The following is a 26570-nucleotide window of genomic DNA, read 5'->3' as shown; positions in this document are numbered from 1 at the left end:
CAAACGTGGTCTAGAGCAGCACTGGTCTATAGTGCTGCGATGTAAATTCCGTGATGTAAATGTTCTGCATCTACACTGTCCAATAGCGTAGTCACTAGCCACATGGAGCTATCAAACTTTTCGAATCTGGCTTGTGTGACTAAAGGACTGAATTTTTAATTGTATTTAATTTTAGTTAATTTAAAATTAAATAGCCACACATATTGGACTAGCACAGGTCTAGCAGACCCTTCAAACATTCCGGTGAGTGTTAGAACTGGAAGGTCCATGATGGGCAATTCAGGAATCTTAAATTCTCAGCACTATGTTTCTAAAACTCTATCATTCCTTCAGTATGAATTTTTCCAGAAGTTTCACATTTTCAAAAAATAAAACCCAAACCAACCAAATTCTTTAGGCTGCTTTTCTGTATGAATCATCTTTTTGCAAAGAGGTGTAAGACTGATTTTATTGCCAACTCTGCCCCCTCTTTTACAGACAGAACTCAGTGATTAGATTCTACATTTATTTAGGTTATTCTCCTAAAAAACCTGGTTTCCATACTGCAAATAAATGACGGAACTTTTCCACTAGATATCCCAGACAGCACAAATGTTCTTCCAAAAGTGGAGACTGGAACCCCGGCCCCCTCACATTGCCTGCTGCATCTGTTTATGCTTACAGAAGTGACATCCACTTTGTAGACAGAGAATGCCAATTTCTTGGGAAAGGACCCAGAATTTGGTGACGCTTGTAGAAAAGAAGAAGAAGAAAAAAAAAAAAAACACAAAACACCTCACTGTTTAAAATAAAAAAAATTATATAGAATTGAGTAGCTACCAAATTCCTTTAAAATTGAAAGATTTTGCTCCCAGAGTGTATAGATTCTGTAAACAGACATGCCTGGGTTTGTATTCAGCCATAATCATTTACTAGCTAATAAAGTTGTGGGTAAGTTACAACACCTAAACCTGGGTTTTCCTATCTGTGAAACTGGGATAATAATAGTTCTGTTGGGGAAATTTGTGAAAGACTTTGAAATGAGCAAAAGATTACCTACTGCTTGTCCTTTCAGTGGAATGCCAGATATTATTGCCAGGGCTCCAGAGTGTTGTGATTCTACAGTACTCTGCAACTTTCACTGACTTTCACTAGTCCATTTTACTGCTTAGTAAACTGTAGAAATTTATGGTAATGTAGTGATTCTTATCTATAGAAATACAAATTTATTTTGTTCCTTAGGAAAACAATTGGTTACCGCCCTGTAAAACAGATAATTCTAAACATTATATTTCAGTGCCCTAAAGAATATTAAGCAGCTTTGTCTGTTTCCTGATTGCCTATATGTCTGTTCTTCACCTTCTCATTTGAATGGGTTTGCAATATCTTGCTGATTCCCGCCCTAATTAAAGAGTCAAGTAAAATTTTTGACCCGTGTTCATTTTATATTTCTCTGAGAGTCATGTTGTTATCTTCTTAAAAAGTTATTAAGAGTTTCTGTCCCATTGGCTTTTGGGGAGGACTGGTTTAAAGGTCTGTATTGACACGACAAGTTTTATATTTTGCAGTAAGGCTGTAAAACTTCCGGTATTTTTGGGTGGGAGAAGGAGTAGTGAGCATTTATAAAAGGGGGGAGGGGGGTGCTGAAAAACGCTTCCCAGTCAGTGAAGTCAGAAGGCTTCCTCCTTCCTTTCCTTTCGGCAATGGGAACTTAAGGTCAAGATGAGTAGTTGGCCAGGCTCACTTTGCTTAGGTGTAGGCCCCGCCAGACTTGGGCCTAAGTCTTGGCCTTTCGGGCCAGAGGAGTGGCCCGGGTTTGGGTTCCCTGGGGTCACGGAGTTAACTGCAGACTACCTGGGGCCTCGGCAGCGGGCAGCCCAGGAACCCATTTCCCGAACAAACACCCACCTGAACGGGAAGGTGGCCTTGCCCCAGGCCGGAGAGGCCCCTAGCCCAGGGCCAGGGGGGTGGGGCGGCCTCGCCTCGGGCCGGTGCTTTTCGCCCTTACTTGGCCGCCAGAGGCTCCCTCTCTCTCCCTCTCCTGGGATTTTGCTGCCGGGCTCCCTCTCTCTGCGGCCCTAGAGTTAATCCCATCAGCCGAGGTGAGGCACCTGTTACCCCTGGCCTTCCTCACCCCTGCGGCCTCTCCTCCATTACACCCCGGCCTCCCCGGCCGGCCAAACGGCCCGGCGCGGTGACCGCACGTGGGCCAAGCCCCCTCCCTGACCGGCACCCCTCGCCCCAGGCCGGCCCGAGTGTGAGAGCCAGTCCGTGCCCGGGCCGCCGCCCGCCCGCAATGGCGTTGGGGAGCGCACCGCGCCTCCCGGGGCCGCCCGGTGCGGACTGGGCGCGCGTGGGGGCCGGAGCGCGAGTGGAAGCGGCAGTGGCAGCCGCCTTCCGCGCTGCGCCGTGAGCAGCAGGCGGAAGGGCAGCCAGCGGGCCGGCGCCTAAGCGAACTGCCGCGGCCACCGTGGGGCGGGCGGGCGGGGGGCGCCTGCGAGGAGGGGGTGGGAGCCGCGGCGGCCCGACCCTCCCGCCCGCGGCGCTCGCGCTCGGGTAAGGGGGAGGCTGTGCGCGGGGCGAGGAGTTGGGGAGGGTGGAGATGAGGAGAAAAATCGGCATGTACAAAGGCTGAGTTGCAGGCTGGGGGTGGGGGTGGGTTGTGGTTGAAGGAGCGATAGGTTGAAGATCGGAGGCATTATCAGTGGGATCTATTGTTTCCCGGCACATTGAGAGGAAAAACAAAGGGATTTATTATGATTACCCTGTAATTTTTTTCCTCTCCTTCTTTTTTTTTTAAATGTGGCCAGGGAGCTCGTCTCTCCCGGTGCCACACTGGGATCCGCCTGGCAGCCGCCGGGAGCCGCAGCCAATGTGTTAGGACTTCAGGTGCTTCTTGGCACAAAGCTAGACTGCGACCTCCTACCATAGCGTTTGGCGTCACCTGCTCTCCCGGCCCTGCCCCAGGGCCGAGGGATTGCGTCCCGAACCAGGCTTGGGAATCGGCTGCCTCTCAAGTTGGTGTTATTTATGTTTGTCTTTTGTGAGGGCAGGTTTTGAATCCCCTGGCAGCCCCATCGCCCCCGCCTCCGCCCCCTCGGGCTCGAATAGGCGGGGGAGGGAATGGGGTGTGTGTGCAGGGGAGAGGGGAGGGTGTTTATAGCTTTAAAAAAATGTCAGGGGTAAAAGGAGATTGTCGATGCTTTACCAAAAAAAAAAAAAAAGAAAAAGAAAAAGAAAAAAAAAACCAGGCACCACACTCTGAAGCCTTTCTTGTTTGTCTGCATGGGCCATGCATGCGTGCTGGGCCAGGAGCCGAGTTTGGAGACGGTTTAAGTTAAAGTGTGTGCTTCCTCAGCTGATTGTGCGTGAGGGTGATGTGGCTCTGTCTAATACCAAAACAAAACAGAAACAAAATGAAAAATCTTTAGTACTGCATTGTCTGCTCCTTAGCATATCTTGAAGTATTTCATTGCTGGCATATTGATATAAAATCCAGCTGGGGGCTAAAGGACACCAGCAAGCATGCATTGCGTTAGGTTTAGAGCTTGTAATAAGTTAGAGTCAAGAAAGAATAAACAAATCAGGGCTATGAAAAGAGGTGTCACGGTATATTTGCTTTCTGATCCTCACATTCTTATGCATTTATTCCCGTGATAGTCTACATCCCACTCCATCATTAATAATATCCACTGTCAGGAAACTTCCAAATATTTGAGATAACTGAACTTACAGTGAAACTTACAGCCATTCAAGAACTTTTTTCTCCTTGTTTTGGTCTAAAATTGCACTAGTGTTGCTTTGGAGGTGCTGGAGATGAGAATATTGTGCCAGAAAAAGAGAAATAAGCGTCTGTAGCCATGTTTTGGAGTCTGTAAACATAGATTCCAAACTTTTGATTGTATTTAGAATAAATTTTGCCTGATTGTGTAGAATCCCAAATTAAGTTGATTTTCTTGACAGTTTGGTGATTTATTAAAGATCAACGAACTGCTGGTTTCTTTTAAGGGCACTTACAAAAGCAACAAAAACTTGGGCTAGAGTACTGCTTTCATATGTACTTATGTGTAACTTGTATTTGTGAATGAGTGTGTGTGTGTGTGTGTGTGTGTGTGAGTGATTTTGGTAGGGATTCCCAAATTGTGTTTGAAACTTTTTTGTTACCTAAGACCAATCAGAATAACTTTTAACTACTTGACTTTTAACTTCCCATTTCAATAAGTAATTTATTGTTTGACATGTGGCTAAGCCACTTGGAAAATAAAGTATATATTAATTGACTAAACAAATTCAAATAAGTAAATGAATTCAGAAATTCATTCTTTTCTGTTACAGATGAACCTCTAATCTTGCTTTGAAAAAGGCATTTTGTGTAACTCTTGACTGTGAATAATTTCCTAATACACCTGTTGGGACAGTTACTGACAGAGTATACCATTTGAGAGGTACTTTTCTTGACCAAATACTGGTGATTAGAGAAGAGAGGTATTTTTGTTTTTTGGTTTTTTTTTTTTCTCTGATCATTATGAACATTGGCTTTTCACTTCTGAAGTAAAAATGTTGAAAGCTGAGTCTTCAGGTGAACGAACCACTCTCAGGAGTGCCTCTCCTCACAGGAATGCATATAGAACTGAGTTCCAGGCACTGAAAAGTACCTTTGACAAGCCCAAGTCAAATGGGGAACAAAAAACAAAAGAAGGTGAGAGTTCCCAGCAGAGCAGGGGGAGGAAATATGGCTCTAATGTCAACAGAATTAAAAATCTATTTATGCAGATGGGTATGGAACCCAATGAAAATGCTGCAGTCATTGCCAAAACAAGGGGGAAAGGTGTACATTCCTCTCCTCAGAGGAAAATGAAGCCCAAAGAATTTCTGGAGAAAACAGATGGCTCTGTTGTTAAGTTGGAGTCCTCTGTTTCTGAACGAATTAGTAGATTTGACACAATGTACGATGGCCCTTCATATTCTAAGTTCACTGAGACTCGGAAGATGTTTGAGAGAAGTGTGCATGAGTCAGGACAAAACAACCGCTATTCCCCAAAAAAGGAGAAAGCTAGGGGGAGTGAACCTCAGGATGAGTGGGTTGGTTCCAAGTCCAATAGAGGCAGCACTGATTCCTTGGACAGCCTCAGCTCCCGGACTGAGGCTGTCTCCCCAACAGTGAGTCAACTGAGTGCAGTATTTGAGAACACTGATTCCCCCAGTGCCATCATTTCTGAGAAGGCTGAGAACAGTGAATACTCAGTGACTGGGCATTATCCCTTGAATTTACCATCTGTTACTGTTACAAATCTTGATACCTTTGGCCACCTTAAGGATTCTAATTCTTGGGCTCCTTCAAACAAACAAGATGTTGATACAGAGGATGCTCAGAAGAGTCACACTACTCCAGTGCTAGAAGTGGCTTCTAAAAGTAGCTCTCTAGCTCTGATACCCAGTGAAGAGAACCAGCAGAGCAAGGAAGCCGAAGACTCCACATCTAACCAGGAGACTCCTGGCAGAAGTGACATTACTGAAGAACCTTGTGCTGAAAATAAGACAATGTCAAGATACGGAATCCCCTCACCAAAAAACAGACCTTTAGAAGATGCTGAAGCTAATCTGGCAGCACAGCAACAGCAGAGAAGATTTGCAGGTGGTAATTTCCCCTCTCCTGATGCTTCTGCATCCAGTTGTGGAAGAGAAACACCTGAAGATTCAAGTAATTTTGAGAGTTCCCATGTGTATATGCACAGTGACTATAATGTGTATAGGGTGAGATCCAGGTATAAATCAGACTGGGGAGGGACAGGCACTGAGGAGGAAGACAGTGATGAGAATTCTTACCATCAGCCTGCTATGGAATACTCGGAAATCGGTGGGCTGTCAGAAGAAGACGACATCCCAGAAAATAGGAAAATTAAGTTTAGTAGTTCTCCTATTAAGGTAAGTATGTTTTCTTAGTTTGTGTTTAGTATGGAGACCTAACTGTATGCAGAATAGATTTGACAACTACTAGAAGTTTATGTAAGGAATTCAAGATTATTGATGCACACCTGTTGTCAGGTGATTTTAAAAGTTTGGAGTTTGAGAGATATCAAATGCTTTATAATGGCATAAACCAGTAATATTAAAGTTGAACAAATTTGGGGATTGTGAGATACATTCCAATGGATTGGAGTATGAATAATGTGAAAAATCAGGAGTGTCAGTTTGAAATATAGTTACTTTAACTAATTTTCCCTAAAATTACCTATGCTTAATAGTATTTTATGCATCTACACATTGTAAGATATGAAGTAAAATGTATAATGGGAGAGTTATGGTAACCTTGAAATAATGCTCTTTACTTACTTGCTTAAAAAATCTAAGTTATTCCTTACTTAACTGTAAGTGGATTGTGAGGAATGTTATTGGGACTTTGGTACTGCTACTTGGTGGTAAAAACTTGATTTGTGGAAATATATTAGCTGACAAATACTTTGAAAAGCTTTGACTGTAAACAGCTTTGAGTTCAAAATTATTTAGCTTTAAAATGAAATTTTGCGAAAGCAAGTAAAATTGATTTGCCATTCATGGATTTATTTTTACCTTTAAAAACTGGATAAATGCCAGTTGAATTCAGATGCTCTATTCTAATGATTTCACTTAGTTAACATTTGGTATAGAAGAATAGCACAAAGTACATCTGCGGTGGGTGGTGGAATATTATTAGCTTTATTAGCTGGTAATGGCAATAGGGGCAGGGGGTGGTTGGTTGCGTATCAGAATCTCCTGAAGTGCTTTTTCAAAGCCCACCAGCTCAGTCCTAAGATTCTGTCATGCTGTCCTTGGGGAATCTGGAGGGTTATGGTGGCAGAATGTGTAGTTTGAAACCACCTTTAGGGGCTTCTAGCTTATACGGTGTGTATGTAAGATAGATTTAGAATTTGATGCCATATTTTTGTAAATTTTCCCCTCAAAATCTAAAATCACTGTCTGTTGTCATTTCCAGTTTATGAACTCCCAAATAAGGCTGCAGGATGCATAATTTACATAGAAAATTCAAAGGGAAATCTGACATGCATTAGTTATGAAATACCATTTTGCAATTAAGTTATAATCTATGAAATTATTTACAGGTGTTAGCAGGCAAACCTTCATTATATTAGTGTAAGGCAGAAGTTCTGAATCAGAATGGGCCATGGCAAGTTAAATTGTGTTTAAAATCAACTAGAGATATGAATCTAGTTGGAAAGTGAGCTAAGTTTCTTTGCAGTGCTTTACCACCTTGCTTTGTTATTCTTTCTCCTTCCCATCTTCCTTCCCTACTCCCAAACCCCAACTCTAGGCACTGTCTTGAAAGGTGCCTTTCCCCCAGGCATATTCAGTGAGCTCCTAAATTTCACCATTCATGTCCCCTTTGAATATCATCTTTCTGCCCTTTAGGAAGAAAGCAATAAAATAACATTATTTCACATTGAACAAGGCAGGAATAACTGAAATGTACTCTTCAAGGAGTTTTTTAAACCCAGAGACTGACTTTTTAATGGGGGGATAACAGCTTCTGAAAATTTATCACGTAGAGCACCACCCACTCAGCCAAATTGGACACCAGTCTTGTATTTGGGTCCTGTGCTGCATAAAACATAACTGCGCAATAGTAGGTTTAATAGGTTTTCAAGGACTTATCATTGAATTATGTCTGTTTATATGTGAACAAACCGGCTTTTTGGGTGTGATGTTTTGAAATTCAAGTGATTTTTGCTATTATTGTTTATAACAATAAGCATTTTGCCTCTTAATTTTCATATAATAAAGAGACTGAATTTCCTATAGCAAAGAATGAAAATAAATTACCTACATTTAAGTTTAACACATTTCATCAAGAATTTAGATCAAGCATAAGATTTGTGAAACAAAGATAATGTATTGCTTTTTATTGGGCAGTTAACAGGACTAGTTGGAGTGGATTAAGTTTGGAAACAGAAGATTCATTCTTAAGCCCTTTGTAATAAATAAGACAATTACTCTTTCTCGATGCTTCCATTGTTTAACATGCAAGTGGATTCACTTGGAAAATTTGAGAGCTGCTTTCTACTGGTGGGGGTGGTGGTAGTGTTTAGGTTATTCTCCAGTTAAGATTTTGTGCCTCAGAAGGTGTTAATACCTAATTAAATTCAAGTATTTACTGAAGGCTTATCATGTGTGTTCTCTCATGCTGTTAGCTGTAGAAAACACAAAAATCTATAAGGTTACCCCTTTCCTCTGAGTTTGTAGAGTCAATTCTTAAACATACTGTATTTAAAACTCATAAACACAGTGTAAAAAATTGTGCCAAAATGTCTAATGTCCTATGAATCCTTTAATGGTACTTGTTTGTACTAAATGCGTAGTGTGAAAGGGATATGATGGGTTATTTGGAAAGGAATACACACAACCATTCCCTGTGTTTCTTTATTCTTTCCATGAAGTTTTATTTAAGGAATGGGAAGTTATGATACCCAACCTAATTTTTTTCCTTTGAAATTTAAACATACTTCCTCTTTCAGAAGCAATAGGGAACATTTTCCTTACAGAAATGATTTTTAGAACTTTTACATTCTTTTGCTGATATTCTCACTTTATTCTCTGCTAGGTTAAATATTCCCAGCATCTTTAGTCTTTTGTTGTAGATCTTGTTTATGATCTTTTGCGTGTGTGATACTGCCCTCAGTGTCTAGTTCAGTTCTTCTGGTAGATGTTTTAAATAGATATTTCCCTAACCTGTCTTAAATATGGACCTAGAAAAACTTCAAAATGGTGGTTGATCTTCCCTGCGTAGCATATTTCTTGTACTTGTTAGTGACTTAAAAAATGGTTGGATTGTATTGTTCATAAGCAGTATAACTCTCCTATGTTTCATGGATCAGTTGTTTATAGTGGCTAGGTTGATATGGAACCTAGAGTCATGGAATATTAGAATGGGATTAATAATAGAAAATATAAAATTCTGACTTTGAGATACAGAATGGGAGAATATTATGAACCATGCTAATTTGAGATTGCAAATTATGTCTTTATTCTCTGGAATTTCTCAAAACCAAGGAGTTGAATTAAATTTTTTTCAGATAAATCAAGGATAGAGAGGGTGACATTGGTCATTTGTTCTGTTAAGAACATTTGTTGAGTCCCTAATATGTGTCAGGAAAAAATGGGAATATAACAAATACATAAAATAACTGGAGCTGACCAAGTCAGGAACTGCTGGTAGGTGGGAAGTGTACAGCCTATTAAGGAACCTTCTTAGGCTGTTTTGGTCAACTCTGTTCTTTGATGACATTTCTAAGGTTACTGCAGTCTCATTAGGGAAGTCATGACCCTTGCTCTGTTTCTGGTAGCCTTATGTCCTTTGGGTTGGTATTATTGAAACATAGCATATCTAAAAAAAGAGATTTTTCTAGCTTCCAGCAAGGAGATTGCAGAGTTAATGTCGAGGTGTATTGTGGTATACTTTGTTTTCTCAAACTGTGTGGAGCTTTACAGGATTACAGTTCAAAGAATCAGCAAGGGCAGCAATATTTCTTTAAACTTTACATGATAGTTGTTGACAATGAATCTCCTTGTATTCTTTCCCCCTTTTCAGGCTCCCAGTTATTGTCAGGGAGCACATGAAGCCTTTTGTTCAGGATAGTGTTCTGAGGATAGTTCTTCTGAGATCTGACTTTCTGTCTTAGAGGTTTCTCTTTCTTTTTAACAGTTTTGTCAGTGCATCTTAAACTTTAATATGCATATAAACCACTTGGGGACTTTGTTAATGTGTAGATTCAGATTCAGGAGTTATTCTGTGGGAAATTACCCTGATGCAGTGGTTAGCCTACAAGCTCACTGCCAGGCAGGCTGTCTCAGGTTGTGGGATAGAAGTGCTCAGTGACCAAATTAAAATGCTTGAACCACAGGATTTATTCAGTCAATTTAAAACACAAATCCAGAAACAAGAGAAAAGCTATGGAGTAAGTTAATGCACTTAATATAAGGTGCAAACAAGGCTGGAAGGAGTATACTACTTGCATCCTGTCTCTATCTTTCATATCTGCCTTCCCCATAGATGATGTAATTTTGAGGACCAGAGATGATGTAATGTTTGAGCCAAGACTCCATAGACTAATGAAATCCTTGGTCAAAGATGTACTTGCTGTATTGAAGAGATGTGACGCACTAGTACATCCGGGTATAGCTGTAGCTTTGCCAGTGTGCCTGCTGATGAGCATAAGACCATGCTAGGTGTCCTCAGTGAGTAGCTGACGTGGAGGGAACACAGCTGCCAGTCCAGAGATGGCATAATGATGTCTTGGTCTTTTCATCCCTTTCTTTATAAATAGACTTCATTTGTTTTTTTTTTTGTTTGAGACAGGGTCTTGCTGAGTTCCCCAGGCTGGTCTTGAACTCCTGGCCTCAGGCGATCCCCTCACCTGGGCTTCCAAAGTGCTGGAATTACAGGCATGAACCACTGTGCCCAGCAATCAACCTCATTTGTTCCATCATAATTTCTATTTATTCTATTATTGTCATATCTTACAGGCTACTAACTTACTTTTTAACACATCTTTTGAACTCTGCCTTCTTTTCATCAGCTTGCATTGTCATTATCAGTACTTAACACAGCTTGTGAGTGTTGCCTCTAACTCATAAGCTGTTATTTACTATCTATGATTATCACTTCTTAGGAGTTTCTCTGTCCCATTTATTTTCTTTACCTCTCTAACAGAAATTAATATTCTCAAATAATATAGCAAACTCACGTAACAGTAGAACTGGCGTGGGACCTGAGATTCTGCATTTTTAACAAGTTGTATCAATGCTGCTGACCAACAGATTACTCTTTGGAATATGATTGAAGTACAGTCTTGTGGCTTTTGAAAGGGGCTGTCCATAAAATGTTGGGGAACCTCATTTAATAAATCTGCTTTCCAGATGGGGCTGCTATAGCCGACTGGGTGGAATAATATTTTTTAATGATGAAACAAGGTGTTATTTTGTAAAATGCATGAGATACCGTGTTTCTGGATACCAAAGTAGATTATGATCCCTAATTCAAAAGGAGTTTGGGTCTTTAAAAAGTCACATCCTAGGTTCTTTGTGTGGTCTGAGTTTTTAATTATAAGAGGGTGGGAGGGGGAAGTTCTTGCTAGACTCGGAAATTCTATTTCTTTCATTCTTTAGGAAGCCTAAATTAATAAACTTCTATAGAGAGTGTAAACATTATCATCTTATTTAACTTGCTTTTGCTTGGATAACTTTGTTGGTATAACATTTAAATTGGATTTCCTTTTAAATATTTATGTTTTATAACCTATGGTTCATAACCAGGTAAATGAAATATGTCAAATATTTTAATGTACTGTGTAAAATCAAATAGCGAATATTTATTGAATGAGCCTCTTTCCTAAAATCCGAGAGTGTATACTATGCTCTCTTTTTTCCACTGAACAATCATCATTTAGTGTTTAAAAGGGGATTCTTTCTACAGCAAATTATTCCAAATGTCTGTTGGCATTTATTTGTAGTAGACAGATTTAAAGTTTCTTGCTTTTCAGATCATACGTAATATTTTGTCTTTCCTTCAAACTTCTTCACAAATAACATTAGTTATAGGGTTCATGGACTTTAAAGATGCCAAATTTAGAGGAAAATAACTTTCTCTTCTGTTATCTATACCTATCAGAAGTAATTTGATTTAAATCTCATCTGCATTAGATTTTTTTCTAATACTTTCTTCACCACTCAAAAAGAAAAGAGGCTTAGAAATTTCTGTAGAGAAATACAATTAGATGTAGGATAAATTTTGTATAAGCAGGACAAACATTGCTATATTAAATTCTGAAAATAATTTGTTGGTTTTGTGCTGTTATCCAATTGATTTTTTTTTTAGTTTTCTATGCTCTTTCATTTTGAAACTATTTTAATTTTGTTCTTTTGCTTCATTCTATAATTATTATTCTGAAAAGAAAGAAAACTTTTCTAGTTCTACTTTATAATTTTTCTTCCTGGTCACCTTTAAAATTTTCTCCTAGTTTTAATCTCTTCACTTTGGTTTGTGACATAGAAATTTAAAGATGAAAAATACTTAAAGATAAACTAGTGTAATTTCCCAGTCACTTCAGGAAGCCCTTCAATAACATATTGCTGACAGATGATCTTTCAGCTTCTGCTTGAATAATTCTACTTATGGGGACTTTATTACTTTGGAAGGTAAAAGGAACAGCAGAAGGAGGGGTTTGCTGGGGGGCACGCAGGTGTGCGTGCATATTCTTTTTATTTACTTAATTTTGATTTGCAATTTCTTATTGAGATAAGATTCAAATACCATAAAATTCACCATTTTAAAATGTACAATTCAGTGGTTTTCAGTATATTTACAGTGTTGTGCAACTGTCACTTTTATCTAATTCTAGAACATTTCCATCGTCCCAGAAAGAAACCCTGTGCCTGCTAGCAGTCATTCTCAATTCCCCTTTCTCCTCCACCCTCTGGCAAACAGTCATCTACTTTCTGTCTCTATGGATTTGCCTCTTCTGGACATTTCATGTAAATGGAATCGGGGCATGCTTTTTAAAAGAAATATAGGAGACACAGTGAGTATGGTTTGGGTTATGTTAAATTTAAGATACCATGAGTATAGCAGGCTACGGGAAAGCAAGAGCAAACGAGTTTTCTTCTGGATGGTGATGTGGTCTAAAAGTTAAGTGGCAAGATGTGGGAGCAACAAATGTTGTCGGCCACAACTGTTCATGCAGTTTCATCGAGAGGAAGAAGACATGAAACAGAGGGGACAGCAGGATCCAAGAAGGGATGAGGAGATTTGTAACCGAGGAATAATAGGTTTATGTGGCTAAGAGGGTGATTGGAACAGCTTCCTTGCTTGGGATGCTGCACTTCTGATAATGTAATCCAAAATTGCTATTGATGCAGCATGAGTGTTTGATTCAGCATAGGGTTTCTTTAAAGGCACAAGTGGCACCGATGTTGATTTTCATCTTTACATTGGTCTTTTCTAGCATGAAAAGATCTTCGTCCTTTTCTAATGATTTGGTGCTTATTTTTATCCTACTGCTCTTACATTGTTGTTTTCATTATTCTTTTGTATTGATTGGAATTGTTCATGAACAAACCTATTTTAAAAATTTTCCTTATTCTTCAATATTTCAATATAGATTTCATATGCTGACTTGTTATTATCTGTACTATAATCATCTATAAGATGAGTGATGGGAGGAAGGTATTTATTTAGCTTATTGTATATTGTCCTTGGAAGCATACTTTCTGTATTGCTATTAAATATTATTAACTGGTAATCACAATGGTAACACCAAGAGTTACTTGGTATTCTATAAACTCGGACAAATCTCTTGAGATTTCTTACTTGTAATTGAGGCTATATTACTTATAATTTATCACTAAACTCACTTCTCAGCTTTAGCATCTTGAATTTTCTGATCTTTTAAACATATTTGTGTTGTACCAAATTCATGAATATCTGTGTTATTATTTCAAAGAGCAAATTTTAGACATCGTTTGTTGAAGTATCAAAATGAATTTAAATTAAATTGCTCTTTAGAATGTTATTTATGCTATAGATTATAGTAAAAAAAAACTTTAAAATGATTAAAACATTAAGTCCAAGGAATATATTTTTATAGAGTGGATTTTTTTAGGGCAACTTAACTTTTGAAAGTATGGGTTGAACTATATATTAAAACGCCCTGCTGAGGAAACTAAGAATAAAGAAAGAAATGTTTTATAATATAGTTGCTGACATATTAATTGCTTCACTCACTTTTGCTCTGGAAATAGCTTCATAGCACAGTTCAACATGATTGAAATATTGATATTTTTTTGTATAATTCCCAATTTTCAGCCTAACTTGCTTTCTTAAGCATCTATCCTTACAAAGAAGACAATGAAATATAAAGATATCTGGAAATTTTATATTTTAGGAGGAAGAAAGTTTTGTTCTTTGCTTATTTAATCTATTTCATTGATATTTTAAAAATGTGTTTGTGGAATTAAAACTGTTCCCCATATATTTATGGGCAATGATAAGTGGTTGTAAATGAAACTGCTCCACAAACATAAGGTAAGTAACGAGTTTTGTGATGGGGAAAGCTAATCTGACAAATTATTTTCCATAGCAGTTGAATGAAATATATTGGGCTAGATTGGAACACATAGTGGTTGGCAGGGGTCAAAAAGGTGAGCAAAGTCATGACCATGAAGGTTTCTTTCCAGGAGTAACCAGTGAGAGGCTTCCAGAGTAGATATTTGGTGTTTCTTTCCTGATGCATTTGGACTGGCGTGTGACCCTAAGAAACTGAGTGGCTCTGGGCATTGAGTCTGTTATCGTATAGTGAAGCAGATTTGACTTTCCCTTTTTCTCCACCTCAGATTTCTCCTCCAAAAATTTCTTTTTACTTTGACTCCTCTTTTAAAAATATGTCAGGATAGAGCTTCATGGAGAGTAAATTTATACTGGAAAATTTTCCTAATCTTGAATATGAGAATTTTAAATAGTACTCAGAGTCAGAGATGCCTTTTCAGGCTTGTGAAAAGTTTTCTTTCCACAGCAGGTTTATTGGTTAGTTTTTAAGATACACTTTTGAGTCAGTGTTATAATATATTGATGGATTCTTTTACTAAGTACTTGTTTCAGATAAAAGAGATACGGAAAATTGTTTCAAAAAGGAAGAAAAAGACATAAATTCATACTTTTCCTTATTAATCAACTGATATAATATGTATTTTTTTTTTAAAGAACTCATTCCTTAGGGGGAAAGGCAAAACGTAATTTAGGATGTTTGAATGTCATCTTATCCAGCAATACCCAAAACGTGTTTATTTTTGTAGGTTTATCCTTTAGGTAGAATAATAAAATGTAGTAATTTAAATTGTGCATCAGGGTATTATGTAACACTTATTATGTGCACTTAATAAGTACACTTATTTCCTCTTAGAAATTTTAAGATTGAGCACTGAGCACTAAAACAAATAAACATGTAAACAAGTTTTATGAAAAATAAAGGCTTGAACAGAATGAAAATCTGTGATACAGGTGGGAATGTAGAACTCAAGAATAATAATGTAAACCCGGTCTTCATTGACTTCTGATACATGTGCATAACACTAAGTTGACATTAAAAGGCAATTAACCCTATATACTAAAATTAGTTTATAATTAGCATTACATTGGAATAGTTGCCTCACGAGCCCTGCATCATCATCAGTATTATTTATATGCTTTACAGCTTTCAGTTTGTTAGGTGAAAATGTCTCTCATAATTTCTACGTATTACATTGCTTTATTGGTGATGTTGAAGATTTTCGTATATTTATAGGTTTTTAAAATATGAATTCTGAGTGTCATTTACTGCCTTTTTTGTCAATGATTTTTAGTAAGGAGGACATCAAAGTGTTATTCATGTTGGTAGAAAGTTAAAGCAGCTCACATATCCAATAATAGGGAAATGGTTAAATTTATTATGGTAGATGCATACAGTGTAATAGGATAAAGCTATACAATTCATGTGTTCTAAGATTTTTTTAAATACAAGAAATACTTCACAATAAAAAGTCTGGTTAAATACTTAATATGCATTTCTACCACATTTTTATTTTTAAAGTATGTGTATTTGCACCTAGAACAAAGATTGAAAGAATGCACATCAAAATGTTAACTCTGGTAATTTTTCAGTGAAGAGAATAAAGGTGATGTTTAAAAAATTATTTAAACTTCTCTAGGTTTGATCAATTTTCTACACTGAGCATATGTTACTTCCTTATTTTTTAAATTTCTCAATATTTTTATTTCAAAATATTAAGGGGGTACAAATGTTTTTATTACATGGATACACTGTATAATGCTGAAGTCAGGGCTTTCAATGTGCCTGCCACCAGTACAGTGTTCATTGTACCCGATACTTCTTTAATTACATAAAAAAGTGGTGGTGGGAGTGGGACATAATTGGAATAAAGCACTTTTTAAAAATGCTACTCAGGATTCTTCTTCTTCTTTTTTTTTTTTTTTTTTTTTTTTTTGGGTAGGGTCTTGCTCTCTTGCAGGGGCTAGAGTGCAGTGGCATCATCTTAGCTCACTGCAGCTTTGAACTCCTGGGATCAAGGGATCCTCCCGCCTCAGCCTCCCAAATACCTGTGACTACAAGCTTGCACTGCCCTGACTGACTAATTTTTCTATGTTTTGTAGAGACAGTGTTCCCTATATTGCTCAGGCTGGTCTTGAACTCCTGGCCTCAAATGATCCTCTCTCCTCGGCCTCCAAAAGTGCTGGGATTATGGGAGAGAACCACCATGCCCAGCTGTTAAGTGCGTTTTTTAACCCTTGGTAAAATTGATCCCACATTTGTGGCTAAGCTTACAAGTATTATTGGGGGGTGGAGGAGCCCTTCCAATTGATTTTTTTTAACTTTGTAAATTTTTTAACTTACCACTTCTTCCAGGACCAATTTATTTTAAATTATGAGTATAACATTTGTATAAACATGAGATATTTTCCTTGAGTTCGGCTAGCTATTGTGTATGCAATATCCTGATATGTTACTTAAAATATGCTTTTAAGAACTGGATATACTGGATTTGAAGTGAAACATATTATAATGAGTAACACTAAAAAATATAAACATTTGCTTAAAGAAAGCCTAACAATTTTTCCATGTGAGATCATGTATTTCTGATCTGTTAGATTATTGAACCTCAGCAGGCTTCCTCTCTGTGAGATTGAGAGAGTGGAGATGTCATATTCAATATTTTGCCTACCTATAATTCTATGAAAAAACTTGCAAACCCTCAGTTAAAAACAGGATTTTGAGTTCTAGGCCTCCACAGAGTCCTTTTGAATATGTTTCCTGTTCCAAAACACCAGCCAATATGTAGTTTCCTGTTGTTCCTCTCAACAAACATATTAGCTGAAAAGAGATTTATTTGATGTATGATTAGACTACATGGTAGTATATAATATTTTTAGTTAGAGTCAAAGGGTCACTTCCTCTCCTGCGTTGGATAGTTTTCCGTCTTTGCAAAGCTTTGGTAGATAATGTTGTAGCACATAAATGAGGAGAAACATATTTTTGTTGAATGGCAGAGTTTTCTGAAATTAGAAGTATTGCTTCTGGTTTAATTAGAGCAGCTGATTAATTTTATAGTTTTAAGTAATTCTGACATTCTGGTGAAATCCTAGTTAAATTGCCTTACTATATAATCTGATGTTGCATTATCATTTTTATTAGGCATACTTAAACCTTACTACAATGTGGCCAATGAATTCTATACTAATAGAATTAGTATATTATTGAATACTGAGTTCCTAGTAGTGATACTTAGATGATTGTATATAATGGTAAGGACTATTTAAAGAGAGGCAACATTAACAGTTAAAACATTTAACATTTTGACTTCTTTCTATAAAATGGTTACGCTGGGAAAAGACAATAGGAGTTCAAGAAAAAAATAATTTAACTAGTTATGATTTTGACTGTTTATATAAATTTGTCTTCATAAATGATTTGAGGCAGTGATATCTTTTTTAGTTAATTATGCATGCAATGAAGTTTGAGATGAGACTTGCGTTTTTCCACTGGAGATTATGATGCTTGTAGAATTTTTATATTGCTGGTTCCTTCTCTGAATAATAAGTTTTGTGAGTAGTACCTTTAATGAACTGGAGAGTTCTCAGGAAATTGCTCCATTTGCAGATGTAGTGATCAGAAGAATTTTAGATGGAAGTCATTTTGTTTTGGCTCTTATTGTCTGAGGAAATTCTTACCCTTAATCCGGAAAGGGAACCACTGATTATAGAGTTCATCCATTAGAACCTTTAGAGTTTGTCCCTTTCACTAGAGAATGGTGGAAATAAACTAAGAATATTGATATGAAATATTTCTGAAGGTGTCTTTTTTCCATGTCCTATATTTAATGTTTAGTTAGTGTATTAGTCAGGGTTCTCCAGAGAAACAGGACCAATAGTGTGTGTGTGTGTATATATATATATATATATATATGTATGTATATATGCACAAGGAGAGATTTATTTTAAGAAATTGGCTCACACAATTATGGAGACTGGCAAGTCAAAAATCTGCAGGGTGGGCTACAGGTTGGAGACCCAGGGGAGAGCTGGTGTTGCATTTAAGTATAAAAGTATTCTGCTGGGGAATTACTTCTTGCTCGGGGAAGTCATTCTATTGTTCTATTCAGGTCTTCACCTGATTGGATGAGGCCCACCCACATTATAGGAGGAAATGAGTTTCACTCAAAGTTAACTGATTTAAATGTTAATCTCATTTAAAAACACCCTTACAGAAACATCCAGAGTAATGTTTGACCAACTATCTGGGCACCATGGTCCAGCTAAGTTGACACATAAAGTTAACCATCACAGTCAGGTTTTCTTATTTGGTTGCACCCTCTGAAGCTGTTTCAGGGAGAAAATTCATTTTTTTTTCTCTCCACATATCTGAGTAGGGGAGCGGGTTCTTCTGTTTCTCTCATTCTCAGAAAACCTGCTAAAGGGACAGTTCTCCTCTTAGGGGCACTATGTTGTAGTGGAAGATCATATGGTTTGGAATTGACTGATCTGGGTTCAAATCCTGCTGACATACAATCTTCTTAAGAAAGTTTGTTTAAACTTTGAGGGCAGAGACTTTGTTTTATGATTGTGTGTCCAGGACTGTCATACTGCCTGGCACATAGTAGGTACACAATCCATGTTAATGACCTTTGATATCTATCACCTGGACTCCTTTGCCTTTCTATTTCCCCCCAGCCCCCATCTGAAGGTCCAAGTTGGGATGATGGTAATAATATTTGTATAAGGATAATGCTTCATGTTTTATTTATAGGTAAAATCCTTCAAGTTAGCAGCTATAAATGAAGGCTGAATGATTCCATTACAGATTGTAATCTTTTCTGGCCACTGCTCTGGTGTGCTGAAGCTGTTGTGCTCTCTTTCATTTGGGAAATCTCAATCTATTGCCCTGTAAGGGTAATGACAGTTCATAAGTAACCAGAAACAGTCATTAACGTATGGTTGTGTGAGATATGGCTGTGGAGGTTGAAGGGAGAGAGTATTCATTTTGCCTTAACTTCATTTCTGCTTTGAGTGATCACCCAAGCTTATAATTAGTTGCGGGAAAATCTAAAACTTGAGCTACATCAGAAGGTTGTAAAGCCACTTACTTAGAAATTGCAGTAACTTGCCACAAGTTTGGTAACTTGGGTATGTGAGTATATCTGTATACTTATGATGAAAATTATTCAAAATTTAGTTAAAGAAGGTAATTGAATTATTTCTTACCATTTAGTCCCTTTCTCCCCCTTTTATTTCCTGACTTGTTTACTAAAATGTGGTTTCTTTTGTTCTTTTCAGTCATTAGAGGGGAATTACTTTTTTGGGTCATTTCTGTCCCCCTACTTCCTTTATATTGATTTTAGAAAAAAGCTTGGTTTTAATTCCAGAGCTCAGTTATAATTTTGTAATTATTTTGGTTGTTGGTTGCCTCAATCTCTAATCAAGCTCTTGCTGAGTATGACTTTTGTTTACCCAGAAAACAGTTTTTCATTTTTCTCGGTGACTTGTAATTAGTAATAAACTGCCTGGGAACAAATAATCCAGGGTCTTGAAATCATATTTTTTTGTCTGTATGTTTCCTCCATGAATTACATTATCTAGAAGATGTCTGACAGTTGTTATTAGGCTGAAATATGAAATGGCTTTGCTTGTTCATGCAAATTTGTTTACATAAAAACAAATTTTCCCTAGGCAGAAATTGCTTTTAATGGCATCGTAAGGAAGAGCACAGTGGAACTGTTTTCTGCATTTTTCTTTTTAAATATAAAACAACTTTTTGGGGTTTATGTATATTTCTGAAGGTAACAAAAAAATTGTTTCGTAAAAAGCATGGTATAAACGTGGTAGAAGAATCTTAGTTTTCTGGACCCTTGATAGTATTCTCTTTATTTGAAAATAAAACTATGAAAGTTATTGTTTTTCAATTTTTAAAGTGAATATAATAAAAGACCCTTTTAGAAGGATGTTGGTTAGGATATATGAGTTAATATGAAAGTTCATCGTGTTATGTGAGGGAATTGAGCCAATATGTCAGATATGATTTAAATTGCTGCTGATATTTTTCATTTTGAGATTAATATGATTATAACATTCTATAATTATGTATAGGCATTAATCAAGCCTGATAAATTACCTATTTAGGTGTTTAGAAATAACTGGTTATGTTACAGCTATTTAGAGAAGCATTGTCTTCTAAATTGATTGATAATCAGTTAATGAACATTATTGAATATGCTTAAAAATGTGCTGAGCTTTGGGCTCTGCTATGTGGATATCAAGATAAATAAGACAAACCTTTTCTCCTCAAGACTATAGTCTTGCGAAGGAGATAGAGAAGAAAACATTTATAGGACAGTTTGGTACACAGTGCTGTGATACAAGTATATACATAGGGTGACCATATATAATTTATTGTCCAAACGGTTGAGAAATTAGTCTGATTATTATTACTATTTTTTAAAATAAGAACATAGACCATTGCTTAGTATTCTTTTATCATGCCATGTCTAGGGAACCATAGAATTGTCAAAATGGGGATACTTTTTGAGATGAAAGGGGATGCTGTTAATACTGACACTGGGGCTTCAGGCATAACCTAGGACTGACCCAGTGAAGCCAGTGCACATGGTCACCATAGGTAGAACAGTTTGCGGTGGTGCTCCTGAGCAGGGGATCATCAGAGAGGGCTTCGTAAAGGAAGTGATGCTGAAATGAAAGCTTTAAAGATGAATAAGGAGGTGGGAAATGCTAAGCTAAGGGAAAAGTGTGTTTGAGAAAACTACAAGTAAGTCAGAACAGTTGGAGGACTAGTAGGTGTGTATGTGTGTATTTGTAGTATAAGGGTATATTAATAGCCAGGTGGCAGCTCAAAGAGAGACTTGTATACAAAGGGGTTGGAAATTAAATGAAAACTATGGGGAGTCACTGAAGAACTTTACAGGATAGATGACTTCATCATTTTGCTGTATATCTCCCTCCTATATATTGGCCGCTATGGAAGGTTGGAGGAAATCCATCGGTTCTCCATTCTTTGTCCCTCGATTGTTTCAGTGAACATTTATCCTAGGAGATTTCAACTGACTTGTATTTAACAAACTTGCTGGATTAACCCATGTCTTCCATTTGCTGGGTAGAACATACTGATGCCCATCTGAACAATTCAGGCTCACAGACTATTCTTTTGTATGCCCTCATTACTCCTCTCACTAAAGGGAGTTGTAGGCTGACTAGGAGTTGGTTATGTACATTCCTAAACCCGTTTTTGCCCACTTTATTTGTCTAAATGTGTATTTTATTAAGTATTATATAAATTGATGAAACATGAGTGTGAAAAGAAATATTTTTTCTATAAAAATGTAAAATTGAATTCTTTGGAAAGATCCGATAAAGATGTCACTTAAAAATCTTGTTAAATTAGATGAGGTTGACATAGATAACTGAACCTTTTTCAACAAATATCTATAAAGATTTACCACTCCAGTTATTTTGTAAGTATAATCAGGTTTTTGCCCCACTTTAAAGAAAACCAAACTGGTTGTCATAACCAGTAAGTTATGCAAGAAAAACAATGCCAATTGTTAATCTATAGACCTAAACTCAAAGAAAAGGCCTTGGCCTGATATCAAAATATTGCTGGATGAATGTACTTCTAGGTGTCTTATGTTAATGTAAACCTGTTCAAATATATTAATATATCAGTTTTTATGATTTCCCCAACTTTGACTGCCTTTTTCAATTATCTGACAAATTCTTACTCCAAATTGCTTCTCCTAAGAGAGCATTTTCTTGTAAAGAGTGTCTGCTTTAAGCTAGGCATATGCTAATCACCTAAATTACATATTAGAACATATCCTCCGTTTCGGAGCCTGAATTCCTGTGGGAGAGATGGACATATAAGGCAACAGTTGTAATGTAGTGGGAATAGCACTGCGATAGAGGTGTGCTCAGGACATGGTGAGTATGGGGAAAGGGCCCTTTGGTTCTGGAGACAAGGTCAGGGAAGCTTCTGGGAGGAGACAAAACTCTGAGTTTTGAATGTTTAGTAAGTGTTAGCAGAGACAGAGACAAGTGTGCAACATAGTTGGAGGCGCAGAACAGAGGTCTTTTGCAGACCTAAAAGTAATTTAATATTGCTGGGACATAATAAGGCAAGGGCAGCCCAGAAGGTTCCTTTGCACTAGGCTTAGGAGTTTGGACACTTTCTTGAAACTTTGTCAGTCGTTGGAGGGGGTTTTGAGCATGCAAAGGCATGGTTGGAGTTGTGTATTAGAAAGACCACTCTGATGGAGTGTGGGAGATGGATTGAAGAGACAGGTGTGGGGTGGGTATGCAGTAGTCCACATGAACAGGGATGAGACTGATAAATGCTTGTAAGAATGGGGGTCAAGACAGGCAAAGGGCAAGCTGGGGCAAGCTGGATTAGGCAGAAGATGATGAGAAGTACTATTTTGTATGCAATTAACTTTTAAGTGCAAAAATCTCCTACTCTCCCCACAAAGGATCTTTCCTAGTGCTTGGTGTATAACAGATGCTCAGCAAATGAGAGATAGTGTAGGAATTTGCTAGACATGAATGGGGAGTTGTTTGTCTTTGACCCAACAGTTGCAAAGTAGAATGGATGCACTAATGGGGGTCTTTGAGCCAAGGTTGTGGGTCTGAGTGGTAGGTCTAACTATCTGTCACTGGGGTACTGTGAGGAAAGGGAAGATGAGAACAAGGTGTAAGACATAGTCAGAGTGTTGGGAGGCAGCATGATGAGGCAGACTCACATTTTGGAGGAATAGAGTTTGAGAAATAGTGCTTCAGAGAAAGTTCGCAAAAAGGTAAGATTAGAACAGTTTTAAGAAGGATAAAAGGTTAAAAACCTTTCTGATGGGTTAGTAGGTGAAGTAAAGAACTTTGAGGAAAGCTGGTGGTATTCATGGATTGAGACAGGGGAGAAAGAATACTTTTGAGTCAGGAAGAGGAAGGGAAATAAAGAGATTTAAAGATACTGACTTACATTTATTTCTGGTAAAGCAGGTTAGCACTACTGGGCCATCTAAAGTATGTAGTAGTAACTCAGGGTTGTGCACAAGGTTAGGGTGAATTTGAAGTCAGAGATCAGGTCCTAAAAGAACCAGTGTTGTGCTTAGCTGTCAGTCTTGCAGGTTAAGCTAAGACTGTAATGTATCCACACAAAATAGTCAGATACAAAAATTGTTACCTCATGCAGAATATTTTGCATGGTCAGCTGGAAGATTTTCTCTTTCATTTGCAGATTTTCCAGCTGTTTTTTTGCCCTATGTAGTAGTGGGTCTATAATGATCCTAGACAAAATCTCCAGAGAAATATACATGAATATTCTTTATCAGCTGTAGAATGAAATAATTACTCTTTCAATCTTAATTTATGTTTAAAAAATAAATGCTCATCAGTAAGACATTTTGTTTGTTTTCTTTTCTGGAGGCATGGTGAGCTTCAGATGGTATTGCTGTATTCCTAACTTTTATGACCCAATTGATTTCGAGCAATAGGCTTGACAGGTCATTGTACATTAAAATCTCTTTCCTATTGGCCCAATGCAAACAGTGAGATTTTGTTCCTGGAAATAGATATCACATTATAAAAATACTAAAATTAATCTTGAAAATGAATAAAGAGGACATACAATGTATGTTTATGCAAATACTAGGTATACTAATCAACATAATGATAATGTAAATGTTCCTTTCAGGGCTTTTTTTCTGCATGAATAAAATTAACAGTGGGTTCTTAAAGTATCATTTCTGTATGTACCTCTGAAAGTGTTTGGATGGTAAATGCAAGGAGTGGCTGTTTCCATGGCTGTTTATTCAGTGAATTTTTGCTGCTGTGTCTTCACTGACCTGGCTCTTGGCATTTACTTTACTGCAGGTAAGTGTTGGAGCAGTCTGTAGCCAGTTTAAAGACAAGTTTAGTTTTCTTTGCTGTTCTGTAAGATAAACTGGCAAATGTTTGTGATTGAGCCTTTCTACCTCAGGGGTGGCCAGAAATAAATCTATTTGACCTTTTTTAGAAAGACTGGATTATGATTATTTTTAAAAACAAATTAGTACTTACCAGCTAAAAGTTGATTTGGCTTTTGTGGTGTTTACTTTGCTTTATGATTTTGTACCATTGTGTCAAAACGATGGAATTGGTACCAACTCCGTATTTGAATTCTCTAAAATGAAGATGCTAGTTTAGTGTTTAGTGTCATCTTTAGTCCTTTCTACATATAAAATGTCAAGACTCGGCTGGGTGTGGTGGCTCATGCCTATAATTCCACCAATTTGGGAGGTCAAGGGAGGAGGATTGCTTGAGGGCAGGAGCTCAAGACCAGTCTGTGCAATATAGCGAGACCCTGTCTTTACAAAAAATTAATAAAAAAAATTAGCTGAGCATGGTAGTGTGCACCTATAGTCTTAGCTACTTGGGAGGCTGAGATGGGAGGATTGCTTGAGCCTAGGAGTTCAAGGCTGCAGTGAGTGATGGTTGTGCCATTGCACTCCATCCTGGGCAACAGAGCGAGACTCTGTCTCAAAAAAAAAAAAAAATAAATAAAATTCAAGACTTTATTATAGAATTCTTCTTAATATGCTTAGTTCTTATTAATGTGAATAGCCAGGCTCCTTATTTTTGTGAGTGTTGTTTTGAGGTGTGAATTCAATGTTTGCTGGGTGTATTAGAACTGAGGCAAAGTTTTAGAGACCCTCTGAGGCGAGCTAATTCTGGAAATTAAGTTTATACATGTGTTAAAACTGTGACAATATATATTCATGGCATTTTACCTTGAAATTATAGGTAAGAGTGGTGGAGAGGAAAGGAAAGGGGGATGGTGGGATTCAATATCATGACAGTTCATAAATTAAATTAACCACCTACTAGACCAATAAGTATGATGCATCTTTTTATATGCTGCTCTTCATTTACAAAGATGGAGATGGAGACTGCAGTCTTCCTGGGGCATATGCTTTGTTTGTCAGGAGAGGTCATAGGATTTTGACCCATCTGCATTCCATTATCTGATCTCCCACGTGACTGGTACCACATACCTGTGGGAAACAGATGGTTGGGAGTGCAGTATGTATCCACAGAACAGAGTGAACCAGTACTATGTGGCTAAATATATGACTAGATGATTAAAAGTCAGAAATATGAACTAACTTTGTCTATAAATAAGCACACACAGAGATTTTCTTTGACGATGTATACATACACCTCTCTCTCTCTCTCTCTCTCTATATATATATATATGTGTGTATATGACATATATAGTGTCCAGCCATCTTGTAGGAAGATTTCAGTGCTTTAATTATTAAGAACAGTTACATTATCAAACTGGAACATAGTTTGCCATGATTCCACTTGAAATGTGCAAATTTACAAGAAGATTAACAGATAAATTTATTCAGTTTTTAACTAAGGCTGATCTTTCTCTGAAAAGTCAGAAATACGACCAAGGTGAAGTTAACATATTTTGAACTATTTGTAGAAATGCCACTGAAGCATGTAAAGTATCAAAGTGCTTCTTAAGTCATGACTGAATTTAGGTAGACAGGCAGAGAGATGAGAATAGAATGTGAAGTGGGAGGCATTCTCCTCCCTCTCTCAACTGTATTGGAGACGTAGCTCCAGTGTGGTTCACACTGTGAGAAGGAGATACACTCAGTTACATGCTTCCGATGCTAAGGACAAGGGACATCTTTTACCTCAGAAAACACAAAGCTTTTGTTCCTAAAGAGTAAGTTTTCACATGGGACATTATCATCTTGATGATAATTATAAACACAGCTAACATTTACCTTACCAGACAGTCTGTAAAGGGCTTTGTTTGTGTTAGTTCACTCAGTCCTCACGTAGCCAGTCACTTTTCAGCAGTGGAAACCCAGGCACAGAGAACTTCAGCACTGAGCCCACGGTTTATGGGTGGACCCAGCATGTGGCCTACCTAGTCTGGCCTGAGCCTGTGCTCTTTACTAATATAAGAATCAGGTTTTATTTAATTAATTTATTTTTTTTGAGACAGGGTCTCGTTCTGTTGTCCGGGGTGGAGTGCAGTGTTGTCATCATAGCTCACTGCAACCTCTAAGCTTCTGGGCTCAAGTGATCCTCCTGCCTCAGCCTCCCAAGTAGCTGGGACTGTAGGTGTGCGCTACCACGCCTGGCTAATTTTTTAAATATTTTGTAAAGACAGGGTCTTGCTGTGTTACTCAGGCTGGTCTCAAACTCCTGGCCTCAAGTGATCCTCCTGCCTGCACCTCTCAAAATGGTAGGATGACAGACATAAGACACCACACCTGTCCAGAATCAGTTTTTAGAATAGGCCCTTCATGGTAAGCTATCTTCTTTCTATATTTTTATCCCATTTGGAAAATCTTTTAAATGCTTTTAATGGAGTTTAGAACTGACTGCCATCGAATAACATGATCAAAGTACAGAAAAGTGTATGTTCTCAATTTGGGATGAATAAAACTCTTAACATTTTTAATTTTTCCTTATGAATGTTATTTTATTG

General features: G+C 37.6%; 1 protein-coding gene across 4 annotated transcripts in view; it reads left to right on the top strand.

Annotated features, from left to right (window-relative positions):
* The first annotated feature begins 4536 nt into the window (after positions 1 to 4536).
* Positions 4537 to 26570, top strand: part of PPP1R9A (protein phosphatase 1 regulatory subunit 9A) — a 264666-nt gene continuing 242632 nt past the window's right edge. For all 4 annotated transcript variants that reach the window (XM_069461963.1, XM_069461962.1, XM_069461960.1 and 1 more), the window contains exon 1: positions 4537 to 5904. In XM_069461963.1, coding sequence (XP_069318064.1) covers positions 4537 to 5904 — 1368 coding nt within the window. The remainder of the gene's footprint in view (positions 5905 to 26570) is intronic.

The sequence above is a fragment of the Eulemur rufifrons genome, chromosome 29 (genome assembly GCF_041146395.1).
Source record: "Eulemur rufifrons isolate Redbay chromosome 29, OSU_ERuf_1, whole genome shotgun sequence".
Taxonomy (NCBI): Eukaryota; Metazoa; Chordata; class Mammalia; order Primates; family Lemuridae; genus Eulemur; species Eulemur rufifrons.
The sequence above is the reverse complement of the archived record's forward strand: the minus strand, read 5'-3'. Positions and strand labels throughout refer to the sequence as shown.